This window comes from Sparus aurata, chromosome 6, assembly GCF_900880675.1.
Source record: "Sparus aurata chromosome 6, fSpaAur1.1, whole genome shotgun sequence".
In the NCBI taxonomy this organism is placed as follows: domain Eukaryota; kingdom Metazoa; phylum Chordata; class Actinopteri; order Spariformes; family Sparidae; genus Sparus; species Sparus aurata.
In genome coordinates, this window is record NC_044192.1 from 2,996,962 (window position 1) to 3,011,750 (window position 14,789).

Sequence of the window (14,789 nt, forward strand, 5' to 3'; positions counted from 1 at the left end):
CAACACACACCTTTACAACAGAAATCTGTCAAACGTTCACTATCTCTGGAGGAGCTTTAGATGAACCGTTTTCATTCTGATGTTCACCTGCAGAAAACAAAAGAAAAGTCTACATTAAATAAAGTAACAATATACAAAAAATATAGATTACATCTGAGACCTGTGGTTCTGTAGCAGGATGTTTCCAGAACTGTCCTGCCACTCAGAACATTTTGGATAATCACCTGTAACTCCAACCTGCAGCAGTGGTGTGTCCTTTGTTGGATCATTAGAGGTGGTAGTTGGTTTTGGAGCTGCACCTGTGAGTTATAGACACAAAACAAGCGACAGGTCATGATTTAACATGAACAGCATCTAAAAGATGTGTTATTACCAGGCAATGGTTAAATGTGTGGGTCATATTCTTTTCCACATGAGGGCAGTATAAGTTTGACTACAGCTGTTAAATGAAGGAGAAACATGCAGAGAAAACTCCACAGCTGCCACAATGTTGTGAGGAACAACCTTTATATTACATAGACATTATTATGTAGGCATTATTAATGGCTCTTTTACTTCTACTGTTATTCTATTAAGCACTGTTGTTTTTTTTTAACTCCCTAAACACAAAATTTTATATATTTTTTAAATTTCACTAATATGTAATATCCAGTGTGTCAGCCAGGCTTTCTACCTTTTGAGCAGAAGGGAACACCACGGCCCTTTCTCTCTGTTTCCTCTGCTCATGTCGCACCAATTATAAAAGGTATTTTCATTTTCCTACTGAGGGCCATCCCTGCAGCAGTGAAGCTCTTTAACAGACATCAGTGTCTTGTCTCTCTTTTAAAGAAAGCTAATACTGATCTCAGAGTGATGAACTGCTCCTTTAAAGGTTACAGCTGGGGATATGATGTTTATTTATTTTGGAGTGAGTCAGTGACTCAAGATAATCCCAGATGTTGTTCATGTTCATGTAGGAACTACATCTCAGGCGGCTGTGGCTCAGGGGTAGAGTCAGCATCTTGTTATCGGAAGGTCGCTTGTTCTTTTCCCCTGATCTGCATATCAAAGTGTCCTTGGGCAAAATACTGAACCCAAAACTGCTCCTGATGTGCTGGTCAGCACCTTGCATGGCAGCCGCTGCCATCAGTGTATGAATGTGTGTATGAATTACTGTAAGTCGCTTTGGACAAAAGCGTCTGATAAACGCCCTAAAATGTAAATGTAACTATTTTCTTTCCGTACCACCAGGCAGAAGAAAGCGTACATCTACTCATGGACAAGAGATTACCTGTTAATTATATAAAGTAACCAGCTCATGATTTCTCTAACGAGACATTGCTGTTGACTTTTTCCATTGTATTTGTATTTTTTGCCACTTTCAGCAGCACAAGCTCAATGTCTTCTTTTATATCTGAGAGAATGCAGACATCTCTATGGCACAAATCAGCAAAACTATCAAGGAGAATCAGGAGAAAGTAATTTTTTTTATGTGTGAAACAAATCAGTTTTGGCAGGAAAAAAGCTTTTGTTTTTGTAATACTCATTTTGACCACAAGAGCCTGAGGTGCATCACTACCTCATGTTCTCAACAGGACTAAAATCATTCATGTTTTCTTCTGGGGGGATTTTAATTCCTCTGTGCAAACTAAACATGAGATAAATCTACTTTATGTAAGTAAGTCATGTAACATTACTGTCCTGTCTTAGTCTCGATGAGGAACATGTTATTATTTCCCAAAATCTGCTAAAAAGCAAAAAATTATTTAATGCTTTCATTCTGATATACGAGCATCTTCATGTTACATCATAGTTGATGTTATAATGGTTTTTGTCAGTCGCAGCAGTTTGAGTATTTTTGTGTTTTCTTATGTTTCATGTTTTGGGTGCTATTCTAACACCATCAGTAGTAGTTACCATGTTGCTACAGCAGGGGGAGAGCTCAGTTCCACATGTTCTTCTAACTCAAACTTTTTCCCCTGGTTTGTTCTCAGATGGAACAAAGAAATAAGGAACTTATGAATATGATCCTGGCAAACCTCCTGTGTTGATATATGTTGATCCAATACACAACATGAACTTACCTTGATTAAAGCCGACTGTGATGCGCTTTGTGGCTACAAGCCCAAACTGTACTGCAGCAAGAACTGCAGCTCCTAAACAAATGCAAAAACTAGCCATCCAAAGGCCACTTTGGTGGAGCAGTCCTCACAGACTTTCTCTGAAACACTGGATGGGTTCACTGAAACACATCACAAAGTAAAATTCAAAGTGTTACTGCATATCAAGTACATCACAGTACATCACACTGAACACGGACTACAAAGAACAACATTTAAAGATGTTTAAAATACTTTAAACTTAAAACTCATGCAGAATGAAATTCATTTGATGAGTAAAACATCAAGACAGAAATCTCACCATTGATAAACACGAAGGTCTCAGCACTAATCTGATGACTAATTTCCTCCTGAGTGACTTCACAGCGGTAGTGTCCTGTCTTGGTCACAGTGGTCTTGATGGTAACGTAGTAACGACCTCCTCTCTCTGAGACCTGAGGCTCCTCAGCAGGAAGGATGTTTCCAGAGCTGTCCTGCCACTCCACTTTAGGTTCTTGAGACGCTCCTCGACCTTCACACTGCAGCAGAGACCAGTCCTGTGTTTCATCCAGTATTGTGATGAAGGGCTTTGATGCACCTGAGAACATAACAAAAAAAATTAAAATGTAATAATGGCATGTTTTTTGTGTTGCTACCTTCACTGGCTTTAGTTGTATTGTAAATTAGCTCATCCCTTCAAACCCGTCCAACCTCATATTCCACCTTGTGCATCACACTCTCAGAATTCAAGAAGTCAACTGGCTGAAGAGCTTTTTCCTATCCATCTTCTTTCCCCTGAAATACCTTCTCTGTTGACCTCGGACAATCTGACTCTGTTGAGGCCTTCAAATTCAAACTTTGTGCCCCCTTGTCGTCTCCCTCATGGATCAATGTTGATTTATTTTGAGATGGACACAATACATCCAAAGTATTTTATTCTTAATTACAAAACAATTGCTCATCAAATCAAAATAAGAACCCTGGCATATGAATATGTATTTAAAATAGAAGCAATTTTTAAATCTAAGATACAAAAAGACATTTTATACAAACTGATATATTTTAAACATTCATTAGCCCAAATATGGTTTCAATTTTGGTGAGCCAGTTCTTAAATAACAGACAGAACCACAATTGCAGTGAGTCACTCTCATGTTTTAACTCCCGATCTAGCCAATCTGATTTTACATCCAACAAATATCATTTTAACAGTTTTCTAATGGAAGAAAGTCCAACATATTTCATAATTTTTAATGATTAACCGATAATTGATTGTTAAGGCAGCCGATTAACAATTAAAGAATAGCTTAACATTTTCAAGCAACACATGACAGTAAGGGCAAATTAATCAGCATTAGTTAATACAGTAATAAGTTTTGACTAGCAGTTAATGAAAACAAAAAATGCCTCGTTTACAATCTATTTAAAGTTGCTACTAATATTACTTAATTAATATATGAACTTATTAATTAACACGTATGTCCTGTTATTTTCATTTACTGTGTGTGTAAATGTGTATTTAAGGCTAATAAATGTCCATGAAGAGGATTTCTGTCCTTTATCTTCATGTAAACACACATTCTTTAACTGATATTTAACCTTAATATTATAGTGCCGTTTGAACTGTATCAGCATCACTGAAGTTGATTTACACAAACATTTTTTTCTCAGTGAAATGACGTGACATACATGTTAACAACTTTATCAGCTACACTAATAACAGTACCTTAATTAATGTAAACCCTTTTAATAAAACATTAACAAAAGACATTTGGTAACATTTACTTAAAGCTGATTATATTATTCATTAATTGCTAGTTCAAGCTTTTAATAACAACATAAGAAAATGGTTATATGACACTTCAACTTTTAATCAACTGTTTCTTAATTCTTATTACGCCATTAAGTAATATTTATTGACTTACTCTTATTGTAAAGTGTTACCTTGAAGTTTTTAAGTCAGGTCAGCTTAATTTTGATCACATTTTCATAGAATCATAAAATCATTATACAAGAAAAGCATATTTCAGCTTTAATTGTAATTCAAATAGTGGTATTGACTTTTTGTAATAAAAGGCTTTTGGGCCTTTTGGATCGCGACTCAGTCGAGTCTTAAGAGACGATCAGGAGAAATCACAGGCCCGAGGTGATCGATGATGTCACAGATTTCTAGATCTGCAATGTGTGCTACAACTTTGTGACCCAGAATCTGAGTATCATTCAAAACATTAGACACAATACTTCATATAAACACACATAGCGTCACTCTATAATCACCAGTTATACATATTCTAAGCTGAGGGAATACATTATATGTATATGTAAACCTGTTGCACTTGTAACGATGAATTAATGCCACCGAACAAAGCACTGTGTGGTTTTTGACACAGGAAGCTTTATCAACGCTGCAGAAAATCTGAATATGAATGTTGTTTTATTTCATTTGCACAGGTGTTCTTGCTCTGACTGAATTAGTCAATGTGTTTGTAGTGTTCTCTGGCTGTTTATCCAGGCTGGCCAGCCTTTAGAAAACTGCAGAACATTAGTAGTTCTGTCGGCTGTATTAATTAGTGGCCTCTGACATTTACCAAATATCAAGTGGACCAGAGTGAACGTTGTGTTGGTGTCTGAACAGCTGATAAACACTGCAGATGTAGAGATCAGTAACATCATCATAATCAGAACTCACCATCTATTAATCCTTCTGTCTTTAAAGATATCAGGGTAAAAATGCTTCAGTGTTACATCTAATAAAATAATTGATTAATCAAAGCTGATTCCATGAAGTGATCCGCTGACATGATGTTGGTTGGTTCCTCTGCTCATGTCAACCTGCTGCACTGTGAGAACAACACGTCTACATGGAGTTACTGGATCAGAACCTTTGAATGATACTGAGGCACAGAGAGCTGTAGCACACCTTACAGGTACACAGATCAGTGACATCATCACTCACCTGGGATTTCTCCTGATCGGTCTCTCAAGAGCCGTTCTGAAAGACAAAGTCAAGTGGATGGGAGATATTATGAACTTGTCATTGTCAACATGTCAAGACTGGATTCATTTTTCAACATGAGCAGAGGCGCTAATTCACACAACAAAGGCCACATATCTAATGAGAGAGCTGCATTCTTAATCCATCATCTACTTATTAAATGGATGACAAGATGCGTCAGAATCTGTCAGATTGAGTTAAGCAGGAAGAAGTGATCAGGCAGCACTCCACTCAGCAGAGAATACAACAAATTCACAGTGTTTCACATACAGGTGACCTACCAGAGTCCTGCTGCTGGCAGCATGTAAAACAGAGAAGAAGAACATAAAGACAACATGTATATAAACACTGCAGCATATAAAATCAGCTTTGCAGAAGTAAGAAGTAAATTCATTATATCTACATTATGTGGTGAGTGACACTGAGCTGTTGTCTGTTTACAAGATAAATCAGGAGTGGTTGGAACGTGCAGGAGCAGCAGCAACTGTTTTAAACACCTGAGCTGAGAATACAGGCAGACTGATTTTTTTTTTCTTCGTGGTTTTTCATTCATATAATAACTTTTGATGCAATCTCATGTTTGAATGGTGCAAACAGAGAAACTGATCAGCTAAGTCTGGTGTAATAATGTACAGAGCATCCCAACACAGAGAAAAAAGGACCAATGACAATCCCTAAAGATAAGGATGGTGTCATTCTATATTTCCCATCAAATACCATAAAACAACAAAACAACATCATGTTCGTTTGTCTATCAATATACTCTAACTTCTCCACTCTGTCAGTAACTCTCAGCCTCGAGCACACTAAAGATGTAAATCTTCAAAAAAAATGCTTTTGTCTCATCTCGATCTCATGTTTAAAGAACACAGGGATGCTCAGCAAATACACAAACTTATATTACTGGTCATTCGCCGATAAAAACACTGAATATAGCCGATAATCTGAAGCTAAATTGTTTTAGCAGAACGCAACATCTACACACTCAGAAGGCGGTGATACACACCTTTAAAGCTACACATGAAGTAGAAGACTAGTGAGCAAAAACTGTCAGAAAAGTTATCTTATCAGCAACTTCCATGAGAAGCAGGTAATTATCTGTTTCAGTATCAGCTGAAAAAAATCAGTAAAAAAGATTCTGTAACTTCCCAAAAAATCAAAAGTTTTCAAATGTATCTTTAAGTTAGAAAGATATTGTAGATGTAGAGAACATGACAACTATCAGAGATCATCAGGTGTCAACAGGTGTAACTGATTGTAACAGGAGACTAAAAGGACTCAGAAGAAACAACAGTCAAACCTCCAACAACAGCTGGAGATCTTATCATACAGCAAATTAACTGTTGAATGAAAATACTCACCAACAACAAGCTCAATGTTGAAGGTTTGACTGTGATGTGGAAAAATGCATCTGTAGATCCCGCTGTCGGCCATCTTCACATTCTGGATCTTTATGGAGGCGTTGCCGTTCATCAGTTGATCTTGAAAATGTGAGACTCGACCTTTGAACTGCTTATCTTGACCTGTGCGGCCGTTATTGTAATGAAGTCCTGAAACATACAGGAACACCTCCTTCTTCTCCTTCTGACCATCTTTCTTCCAGTCAAACAGTTTTCCTGTGATGTCCTCCTTGGTGCGGGGTGAACAGGGTAAAACAGCATCACTGTCTTCATCCACGACCACTCTGACACCTGGAGATGGAAAATAAGGATATTTAATCATGATGTTCAACAGAGAGCCGTCAGGTGAAAACATTTGCTCTGAAACTCCAGTTTACAAGCATTTAAGTTATTAATCAAATTATTTATGGCTTTCATTGTTCCTCCACATCACATCTGCTTAGGGCCGAGTGATAAAAATCCTTTATCGGTCGGCCTCTAGTATCTAAAGATATGATGCTAATAAGCACAAAACAAGGCTTCAAGAATCTAATGGCTGGAAAAAAAAACCCAGGAAAAACATTCTAATCACGCTGCTCATCGATCCAAGTCATGTATATCAGGGCTCCAGACTAACTTATTATACCAGGAGCACAGTGACCTCAGACTGAAAGGTTTAGGAGCACAATCACAGAATTTAGGGGTGCACACTGTAAAATCAACATGCAAAGCAAATATTCACATTTCACACTTTGATAATAAATTCAGAAATAACGTGTAATGTGTTGTTTTAAATTCTCTGTCACATTTTATTGTGATCTTTTGAAGAAGCAACATAAGAGAAATTAGGTATACAGACAGAACCATTACTGTTATTAAAGTACAATATTAATGAACATACATTCAGAAATCATAATTACAAATCTAAGTTCAGAAATGTAAACTAATTATGTGCTCAGTAACCTTCATATCCCTTCACAGTACACAGACCACAACTTAACAAACACTTTATATGTATGTCATATTTGGTAAAGGGTGGTTCTTCCTTGGCGATGAAAAGGTGAAATTAAAAAAAAAAGTTAAAATTAAAAGTTAAATTAAAAATTTTAATTCGGCCTCCTCAGCAGCGCATTGATTAACAGCCTTTAGCCTTCTAAATGCTGCTGACAGTGGAGTTGCACTTTGATTGGAGTACAAGTCACAGCATATTTTATGCTTTAGACCAGCACTGTGTTTGACCAATGTGTCGTGTTTTACCTCTGAAGTGTCAGCATTACCGGAAAATGTCGAGTTCCCCACATGTTGCGGGTATCGACTGCAAAATTTTCAGTTCATGGAATCCAACTCTCTGAGACCTTAACCAGTCGAATTCACACAGCCATTTTTCACAAAAACAGAATTTTCTGTCCTTTTTCGCTACACTTGAGTCTCAGACTCGGACTCATCCTTTAAGTTAGGATTTGACTCTGGCACACTGCTAAGATTATCGGGAGGAAAAAAAAGCGTCCAGATAGAGTTTCGCCATTGTTCGCTGAAAGTGAAACCTTCTCCTTCTGCACTCGGAACATTTTTAGGACCCGCCCCCCTCCACACATTAGCCACTTACAGAGCCATTCCCTATTCTTGCCCCTCTCACACACATTGGCTGCCATCTGTAATTCCAGATTCTTTGATGTACCCCTTCCATGTACTTGTGGTCGCACACGCATACGGAGCCCTTGAGTTGACATGGATGGTTACTGAGACAAAAAGTAGCGCACGTGCAAGATAATAATTCATGCGCCTTTTGGAGTAATTAAACAGTCCTAGTCAGTGAAATGCAGACCCATTATCATGGATCTTCTCTGTATAATCTCCGGAGCGGTGGTTCGCTAATTCTCCACCGATGATGATTCACACAGAGTGAAGCATCTCTGACGAACCGCTGAGTAATTCACACAGAAATCTGGCGCTGCGGCTCCTGAAGAGGCGTGACGGTACACGTCATGATGGTGACATCTGTGTGTTTTCAACGTGTTTCCCAGGTGTACCCCTGTCAATCTAAACCCGCGGACAGTTTATAATCATATAGATGCTGTTATAATGTGTAGTGATTGAGATCCTGACCCACCAAACATCCTAGAAAATGACAAAGTTACGTTTTTCGTGCAAAATTACATAATTACACATAATCACCATCAGTAAACAGGACGCTCTCTGACTCTGTCACTCGCGGGGACGGAGGCTGTTTTCTGGGGGAAAGTTCCCTAAAGTCTCGGTCTGGAGGACTGACAGTCGCGGTGATTAATTTCATCACAAACATTCTGTGAGTTTTTCATCGGTAACAGACGCTGTTTTTCGGGCAGAAATGTGACAAAGAGTCAGTAGGACAGACGCTTCTCCAAGTACAGCTGCTGTATTCGTTTTCCCTAATATAAGTTGCCAAAGACAGTTTCAGTACTATGTTACTTTCAGGGTTTGTACTCATTTTTCAAAGGTCAAATTCAAGCACTTTTCAAGCACTTTTAAGGGTCATTTTTAAGATTTCCAGCACCTTATTGCTGGAGTAAAATACGTATCTACAGGAATATACAAACTCATTATTTTTTCTTCACTTTTTATCACAATTATGTACACTGTATTATGCTGTAAACATCTAAAATTATGTTTCATAATAGCAATAACTTCAGAAATTAGTTATCCAGTCTGATCCCAATCTTGTGAAAGACAGAGTTATAATGTCAAGCACTTTTCAGATCTTGAAAACACAACATTGAAATTTAAGTACTTTCAATGATTTCAAGCACCCGTACGAACCCTGTACTGCTGTTCGGTCCTGTAACGTTGCTTTGTGGAAAATGTCTCTTTATTTAAATGAGTGAAGGACCTGTGTAGTTATCAGACTGTCTGATCGACACGCCCTCGCTCCGCGCCTCTGGATTATCCGTTCACACTGGGACGGCTCAACAGTGATGCGGCCCTGATTCTACCTCCAGAGGCGGATCAGCGCCGGAGCGAAATTCCCCCTCTCCACATCTGAGACTTTCACACAGAGGAGGGTGCGGAGAATTGGCGCAGGATACATGATGTGAAATGTAACGTACAGTAAAAATAAAACACAGTAAATTAAAGTACAGTAAAACACTGTCTGTTATCACCTGCTGCACACTGTGTCTGTGTCTGTTTCAGGCTTCACAGCAGCTCATTACTGCCAGTTAGAGAAAAGAGATGAAAACTGAGCTTGTTAATAAATATTCAGTGTGTCAGTCAGAATTATGAGAGAAAAGGGAGAAGTTATGATACAATGTGATTTGAAGTTTACAACAATGTTACAGTGTCTGCTAATTATTAATTATCTTCATTATTGTAGCATTAAATTATTACAGATGTTGCGGTGAACGTATTGCTGCTCTCACAGGAGTATTTAGTACCTACTGTAAAAGAATCAGGTGGAGTTTAATCATGAAAGTTTGGTTATAAGTTTCTTTTTTGTGTAACTGACTGTGAAATCTTACTGATAATCAGTTAAAAAGCTGCGTTGAAAGAACAAGAGATTAATGACAGAAGCAGCTAATGTTGGTCAACAAAGGAAAACACGACAAAAGAAACCTTTACTGGACTTTCATGTGGTGGTTTCATAATTTACAAGATGTCCCTGAATGAATCATGAAATGAACGCTCAAGAGTGGAGGTAAAGACGTTTGTTCATCAGCTGCAGAGAACAGGAAGTAACACACAGTGTCCCTCACACACACACACACACACACACACACACACACACACACACACACACACGGTGACACAGTTTAGTTTAGACATGTTTGTGTTCTTCAGCTCACAGAGAGAAAACTGACTCAGAGACTCTGACTGTAATATAAAGATAAAGTGTATGTTGACCCTAACTCACACTGCTGCTGCCCTATTATTTTAGCATTACATTATTAAAAGTGTTGCAGTGAAAACACGTGTTAATATTCTCACAGGAGTATTTTGGGACCTACAGCAGAAGATTCTCTTTTTTGTTTTGTTTTTTGCATCAAGAGTTTATTCAATAATTCAAAGGTGTAAAGATCTCCAAGAGATCCAGATGAACTGCAGTGTGAACAGATAGAGGACTGAGTCTCTCTAAGAAGATTCTGGAGGAGTTACAACAAACTATAACAATTTGATTTTAAGCTTATCTTTTTTAGTGTCTGCTAATATAACCGAATGTGATCTTACAAATAATAATGTTTAAAAAGCTGCGTAGTAACAGCAAGACATTAATGACATGAGCAGCTGATGCTGGTCAACAAAGGAAAGTACGAAACAATTGAGCCTTTGAAGTTATGATTTCATAACTTTCGTAGTGTCCCTGAATGCTCCATGAGAGCCCCGTTTTACCGTATAAAGTAGTGTAGACGCGCGATCGATTTTTATGTTATGTGTAGATGGGCTGACAGCGTTCACTAGAATATCTCTGTCTCTTCACACAAAGTTTTAGTTTTGCATCAGAAACAACAAGAACACGACAGTGAAAGGTGAACGAGTTTGTCCTCATGAACACAGAACAGGAAGTAACGCACGTCACTCACACACACACGGTGACACAGTTTAGTCTTCGACAGATAAAAAGTTAAAGTCTCTGAATGAAGCGTTCCTGAGTTCATCCTAACATGTTTGTCTTCTTCAGCTCACAGAGAGAAATAGACTCAGAGACTCTGACTGTGATTTAAAGATAAAATGTGTGTTAACACTCACCCTGACTGACTGACTGCCGTCCCGTCGACTCAAAACGGAGCCTGAACAGTTACTACCTGGTTAAGAGAGAGGGAGGGGCCTCTCCGTACAACAGTGAAAATCAATGTTAACATCGAAAATAAAATGTATCGTGAAAAACAAACTAATTACGAATTACTATCTCGCGTGTTTTCTAAAATAAATAAATAAATAAATGAATAAGTTAAAAAAAAAAAAAAATCCACATCCATGTCACCTCCAGGGCTCCGTACATGCACGACTTAATGTTCAGTCTGAAATATTAGTCGCATTATATTAATTTTTTCGTGGTTTTAACACCACTATTCCACCTGGAGATGTCGGAGTCTGCGACCTGGAAACCACTACAGAGCACAGTGACAGTGTCGATTACTGTCAAAAATAAACGCAACTGTCAACAAATCGTCCAAGAGTGCATATTGTCGTCTTTATATCTTTGTCATTAAAGTATGTTCCCACAAACAGCTCATGGGTGGATCAGTCTGAGGTGATTGTTCACACCGAGCGGCTCGAGAGCAGCGTCCAGCTTAACGTGTCAAGCTTGTTGTCATGAGTATTTCTTTAATTCAAAACTCCGCTCTAACGAAGTAAAGCACTAATTTCTTACCGTGGTCCTGTCCGAATATCAGCCCAACCAACATCAGCAGGCAGACAAACACGGACAGACCCTCCAGAGCTGTCGGTAGCAGTTTAAACCCCGACATGTTGTCCACAGTGACAGCAAAAGATGAAAACCTGCGTGAGGTGTGACTGTGGATGAGAGTGGTGGGAGTGGTGCGGTGTTTAAGTTCCACTCAGTGTTGGAAGGTTGGCTGTGATACTGTAAAATGGATTCCAGCAGAGTTCCTAGTTACCTGTTAAAACTGTAGTTAGTGATGTGATACAAGTATCCATGGGCGCAGCGGACGCGGGGTACACTTCCCGTATCTGTGCACTCTGTCCCCGTACTTTTTACAACTATTACAACCATTTAATTCATTTTTAACACGTGGAAACGCGTTTTTCCGAGCCGTCTTGAACGCGGCCGTGCGTATTCCCTCTTGTGCATGGGTCTCAGACTCGCTTCCCGCGGGCTTGTGGCCCCCGCCTTGATAGAAAAGTTGAAAGTTAGTGCGGCCCGTGAGTTTCGTGTGAATGGCACTTTGCCGCGTTGTGTGTGGAAGGTCCCTTTGTTGCGCAATCTGGAGGTGAACGAACCTACCAATCACAGTGGGGTATATGGCTCCCGGGGGCGGGTCATCGGCAGGGCTTGATGCAAGCAGAGAAACATTTCACAACAACAATGGCGGCGCCCGTGTAACACCGCAAAGCCGTAATAGAAGTACTACTTCTTGGACGAAGTCAATGTTAACGGCATTACCGAGGCGGCCAGACCTCCGACGGGGCCACTCAGCCAGCGCCGGCCCACCGTCCCGTGTCGGGGCCGGTGGAATGAGGCTGGGTTGTGGCTTCATCGGGGGTCTGTCCGCCTTGGTGGTCAGCGGAACATCGGTGTTGGCTAGGACGTACAACGCCGCTAGCTTAGCAGCCATAATGTCGTAACCATCTAAAGCAGATTTACCACGAGTTATGAGATTATGAAATGATGGTAAATGATCCCGTAGAAGCCACAAGTCCGTATGATATCAACCTTGTTTTCAGAAAAACATGTTTTATTTGCGATGTCATGGAAAAAAGTACTACACTACCCACAATCCTGTAGTGTAACAGCGACGTCTCTGATTGGTGGAGCTCGCTGTTACCATGGAAATGTTTACCCAAGCCGCGAAATTCACTTCCGGAACCGGAGCCCTTTAAACAGTGGGCGGTAACTGTTGAGCTGACAGAATCTGCATTCATACTTTGGCTAATTAGCAACGTTAATCACTTGTTTGAAACTTTATTGCGGAGTGACATCAAGTGGAATAAATTGATCTTGTCACACAGACCCAGTCATGTCTTTTTCAAAGCCTGTAATGAAGAGAAAGGTTGATGACGAGCACAGACAATTTCAGGAGAAGTGGGAGATGCAATATTTCTTTGTTGAGCACAGAGGCACCCCGACCTGTCTTATTTGCACAGAGAAAGTTGCGGTTAACAAGGAATACAACTTAAAACGTCATTACTCAACTAGACATGCTGAGGAGTATGCAAAATACCAGGGAGATGAGAGAGCCAACCGGGTTGCCAGTCTTAAAACCTGTCTACTGAGGCAACAAGATTTCTTCAAGAAAGCAACCAAAGAGAATAACTCAGCAGTCGAAGCTAGCTACATGGTTAGTGAGATGATTGCTAAGGCGGGAAAGCCATTCACAGAAGGCGAGTTTGTTAAAAAGTGCATGTTACAGGCTGCAAGTATAGTCTGTCCGGAAAAGAAGGGTCAATTTAACAACATCAGCCTTTCTGCCAACACTGTGGCAGAGCGTATTTCTGACCTGGCAAATAACATTTACGATCAACTGCGTGAGAAAGCCAAATGTTTCCATGCTTACTCAGTCGCTCTTGATGAGAGCACAGACATCACTGACACTGCCCAGCTCGCAATGTATGTCCGTGGTGTTGATGACAATTTTGAATTGATGGAGGAGTTGCTCAGAGTAATGCCAATGCATGGCCAGACCACCGCTCAGGAGATATTTCGCCAGCTGTGTGATGCCATTGTGGATGCAGGTTTGCCATGGAACAGGTTTGTTGGAATAACAACCGACGGAGCGCCATCAATGACAGGGAGGAAAAATGGACTGGTGGCACTTGTTCAAAAAAAACTGGAAGAGGAGGGTGTGGAGGAGGCCAGTGCTCTGCACTGCATTATCCATCAGCAGGCCCTTTGCAGCAAATGCCTTAAGTTTGACAATGTGATGTCTGTCATTGTGAAATGCATCAACCAAATCAGATCCAGGGGCTTAAAGCACCGGCAGTTCCGTGTTTTTTTGGAGGAAATGGAGTCAGAATATGAGGATGTGCTCTACTTCACCGAGGTACGTTGGCTCAGCAGAGGAAACGTCTTAAAGAGATTTTTTGAGTTGAGAGCAGAAGTAAAAGCCTTCATGGAGAAGGATGGGGTGGCTGTTCCTGTGCTAAGTGATCCCAGATGGCTCATGGACTTAGCTTTTCTTGTTGACATCACGCATGAGCTGAATGTACTGAACAAGAAGTTACAAGGCCAGGGGCAGCTTGTCAGTGCTGCCTATGACAACGTGAGAGCATTTTCTACAAAACTTGTTTTATGGAAAGCCTAGCTCTCTCAGACAAACCTTTGCCATTTCCCAGCATGCAAGGCACTCGTGGATGCAGGCACATCATTCAGTGGTGAGAAGTATGTTGATGCCATTGTGAAGCTACAGGAGGAATTTGATCACAGATTTGCAGACTTCAAGACGCACAGAGCCACTTTTCAAATTTTTGCAGATCCCTTCTCCTTTGATGTGCAAGATGCCCCTCCTGTGCTTCAAATGGAGCTCATTGACCTGCAGTGCAACTCTGACCTCAAAGCCAAGTTCAGGGAGGTGTGTGGGAAAGCAGACAAGCTGGGGGGCAATTTTTGAGAGAATTGCCCCCCAGCTTCCCTGAGCTTTCCCGAATGTTCAAGCGGACCATGTGCCTTTTTGGGAGCACATATCT

General features: G+C 40.2%; 3 protein-coding genes across 3 annotated transcripts in view; all 3 read right to left on the bottom strand.

Annotated features, from left to right (window-relative positions):
- The window catches only part of LOC115583254 (putative selection and upkeep of intraepithelial T-cells protein 1 homolog), a 108,624-nt gene that overhangs the window by 33,518 nt on the left and 60,317 nt on the right, over window positions 1-14,789 (bottom strand). The gene's annotated exons all lie outside the window — the stretch shown is intronic.
- Window positions 1-14,789, bottom strand: part of LOC115583248 (butyrophilin-like protein 10) — a 40,911-nt gene that overhangs the window by 1,588 nt on the left and 24,534 nt on the right. Inside the window, exons 7-8 of the mRNA XM_030419885.1 lie at window positions 225-299; window positions 11-87 (exon numbers count right to left, since the gene is read on the bottom strand). Of these exons, the coding sequence (XP_030275745.1) occupies window positions 29-87; window positions 225-299 (134 nt within the window). The 3' untranslated portion in view covers window positions 11-28. The remainder of the gene's footprint in view (window positions 1-10; window positions 88-224; window positions 300-14,789) is intronic.
- On the bottom strand, window positions 1,170-11,902 carry LOC115583276 (butyrophilin-like protein 10). The gene is made up of 6 exons (XM_030419943.1): window positions 11,797-11,902; window positions 6,435-6,764; window positions 5,035-5,070; window positions 2,401-2,676; window positions 2,064-2,221; window positions 1,170-1,968 (listed from the first exon to the last, which is right to left on the bottom strand). Exons 1-5 carry the CDS (start codon window positions 11,891-11,893, stop codon window positions 2,136-2,138), a joined length of 825 nt encoding a protein of 274 aa, XP_030275803.1. The 5' UTR covers window positions 11,894-11,902; the 3' UTR covers window positions 1,170-1,968; window positions 2,064-2,135.

Excerpts from the sequence above, each read along its gene's own strand:
- LOC115583276 (XM_030419943.1), bottom strand. The coding sequence starts at position 11,893 with ATGTCGGGGTTTAAACTGCTACCGACAGCTCTGGAGGGTCTGTCCGTG. Across the intron at positions 2,677-5,034 it reads CCGATCAGGAGAAATCCCAG|GTGCATCAAAGCCCTTCATC; the intron begins GTGAGTGATGAT and ends TTATGTTCTCAG. Across the intron at positions 2,222-2,400 it reads GACCTTCGTGTTTATCAATG|TGAACCCATCCAGTGTTTCA; the intron begins GTGAGATTTCTG and ends GATGTGTTTCAG.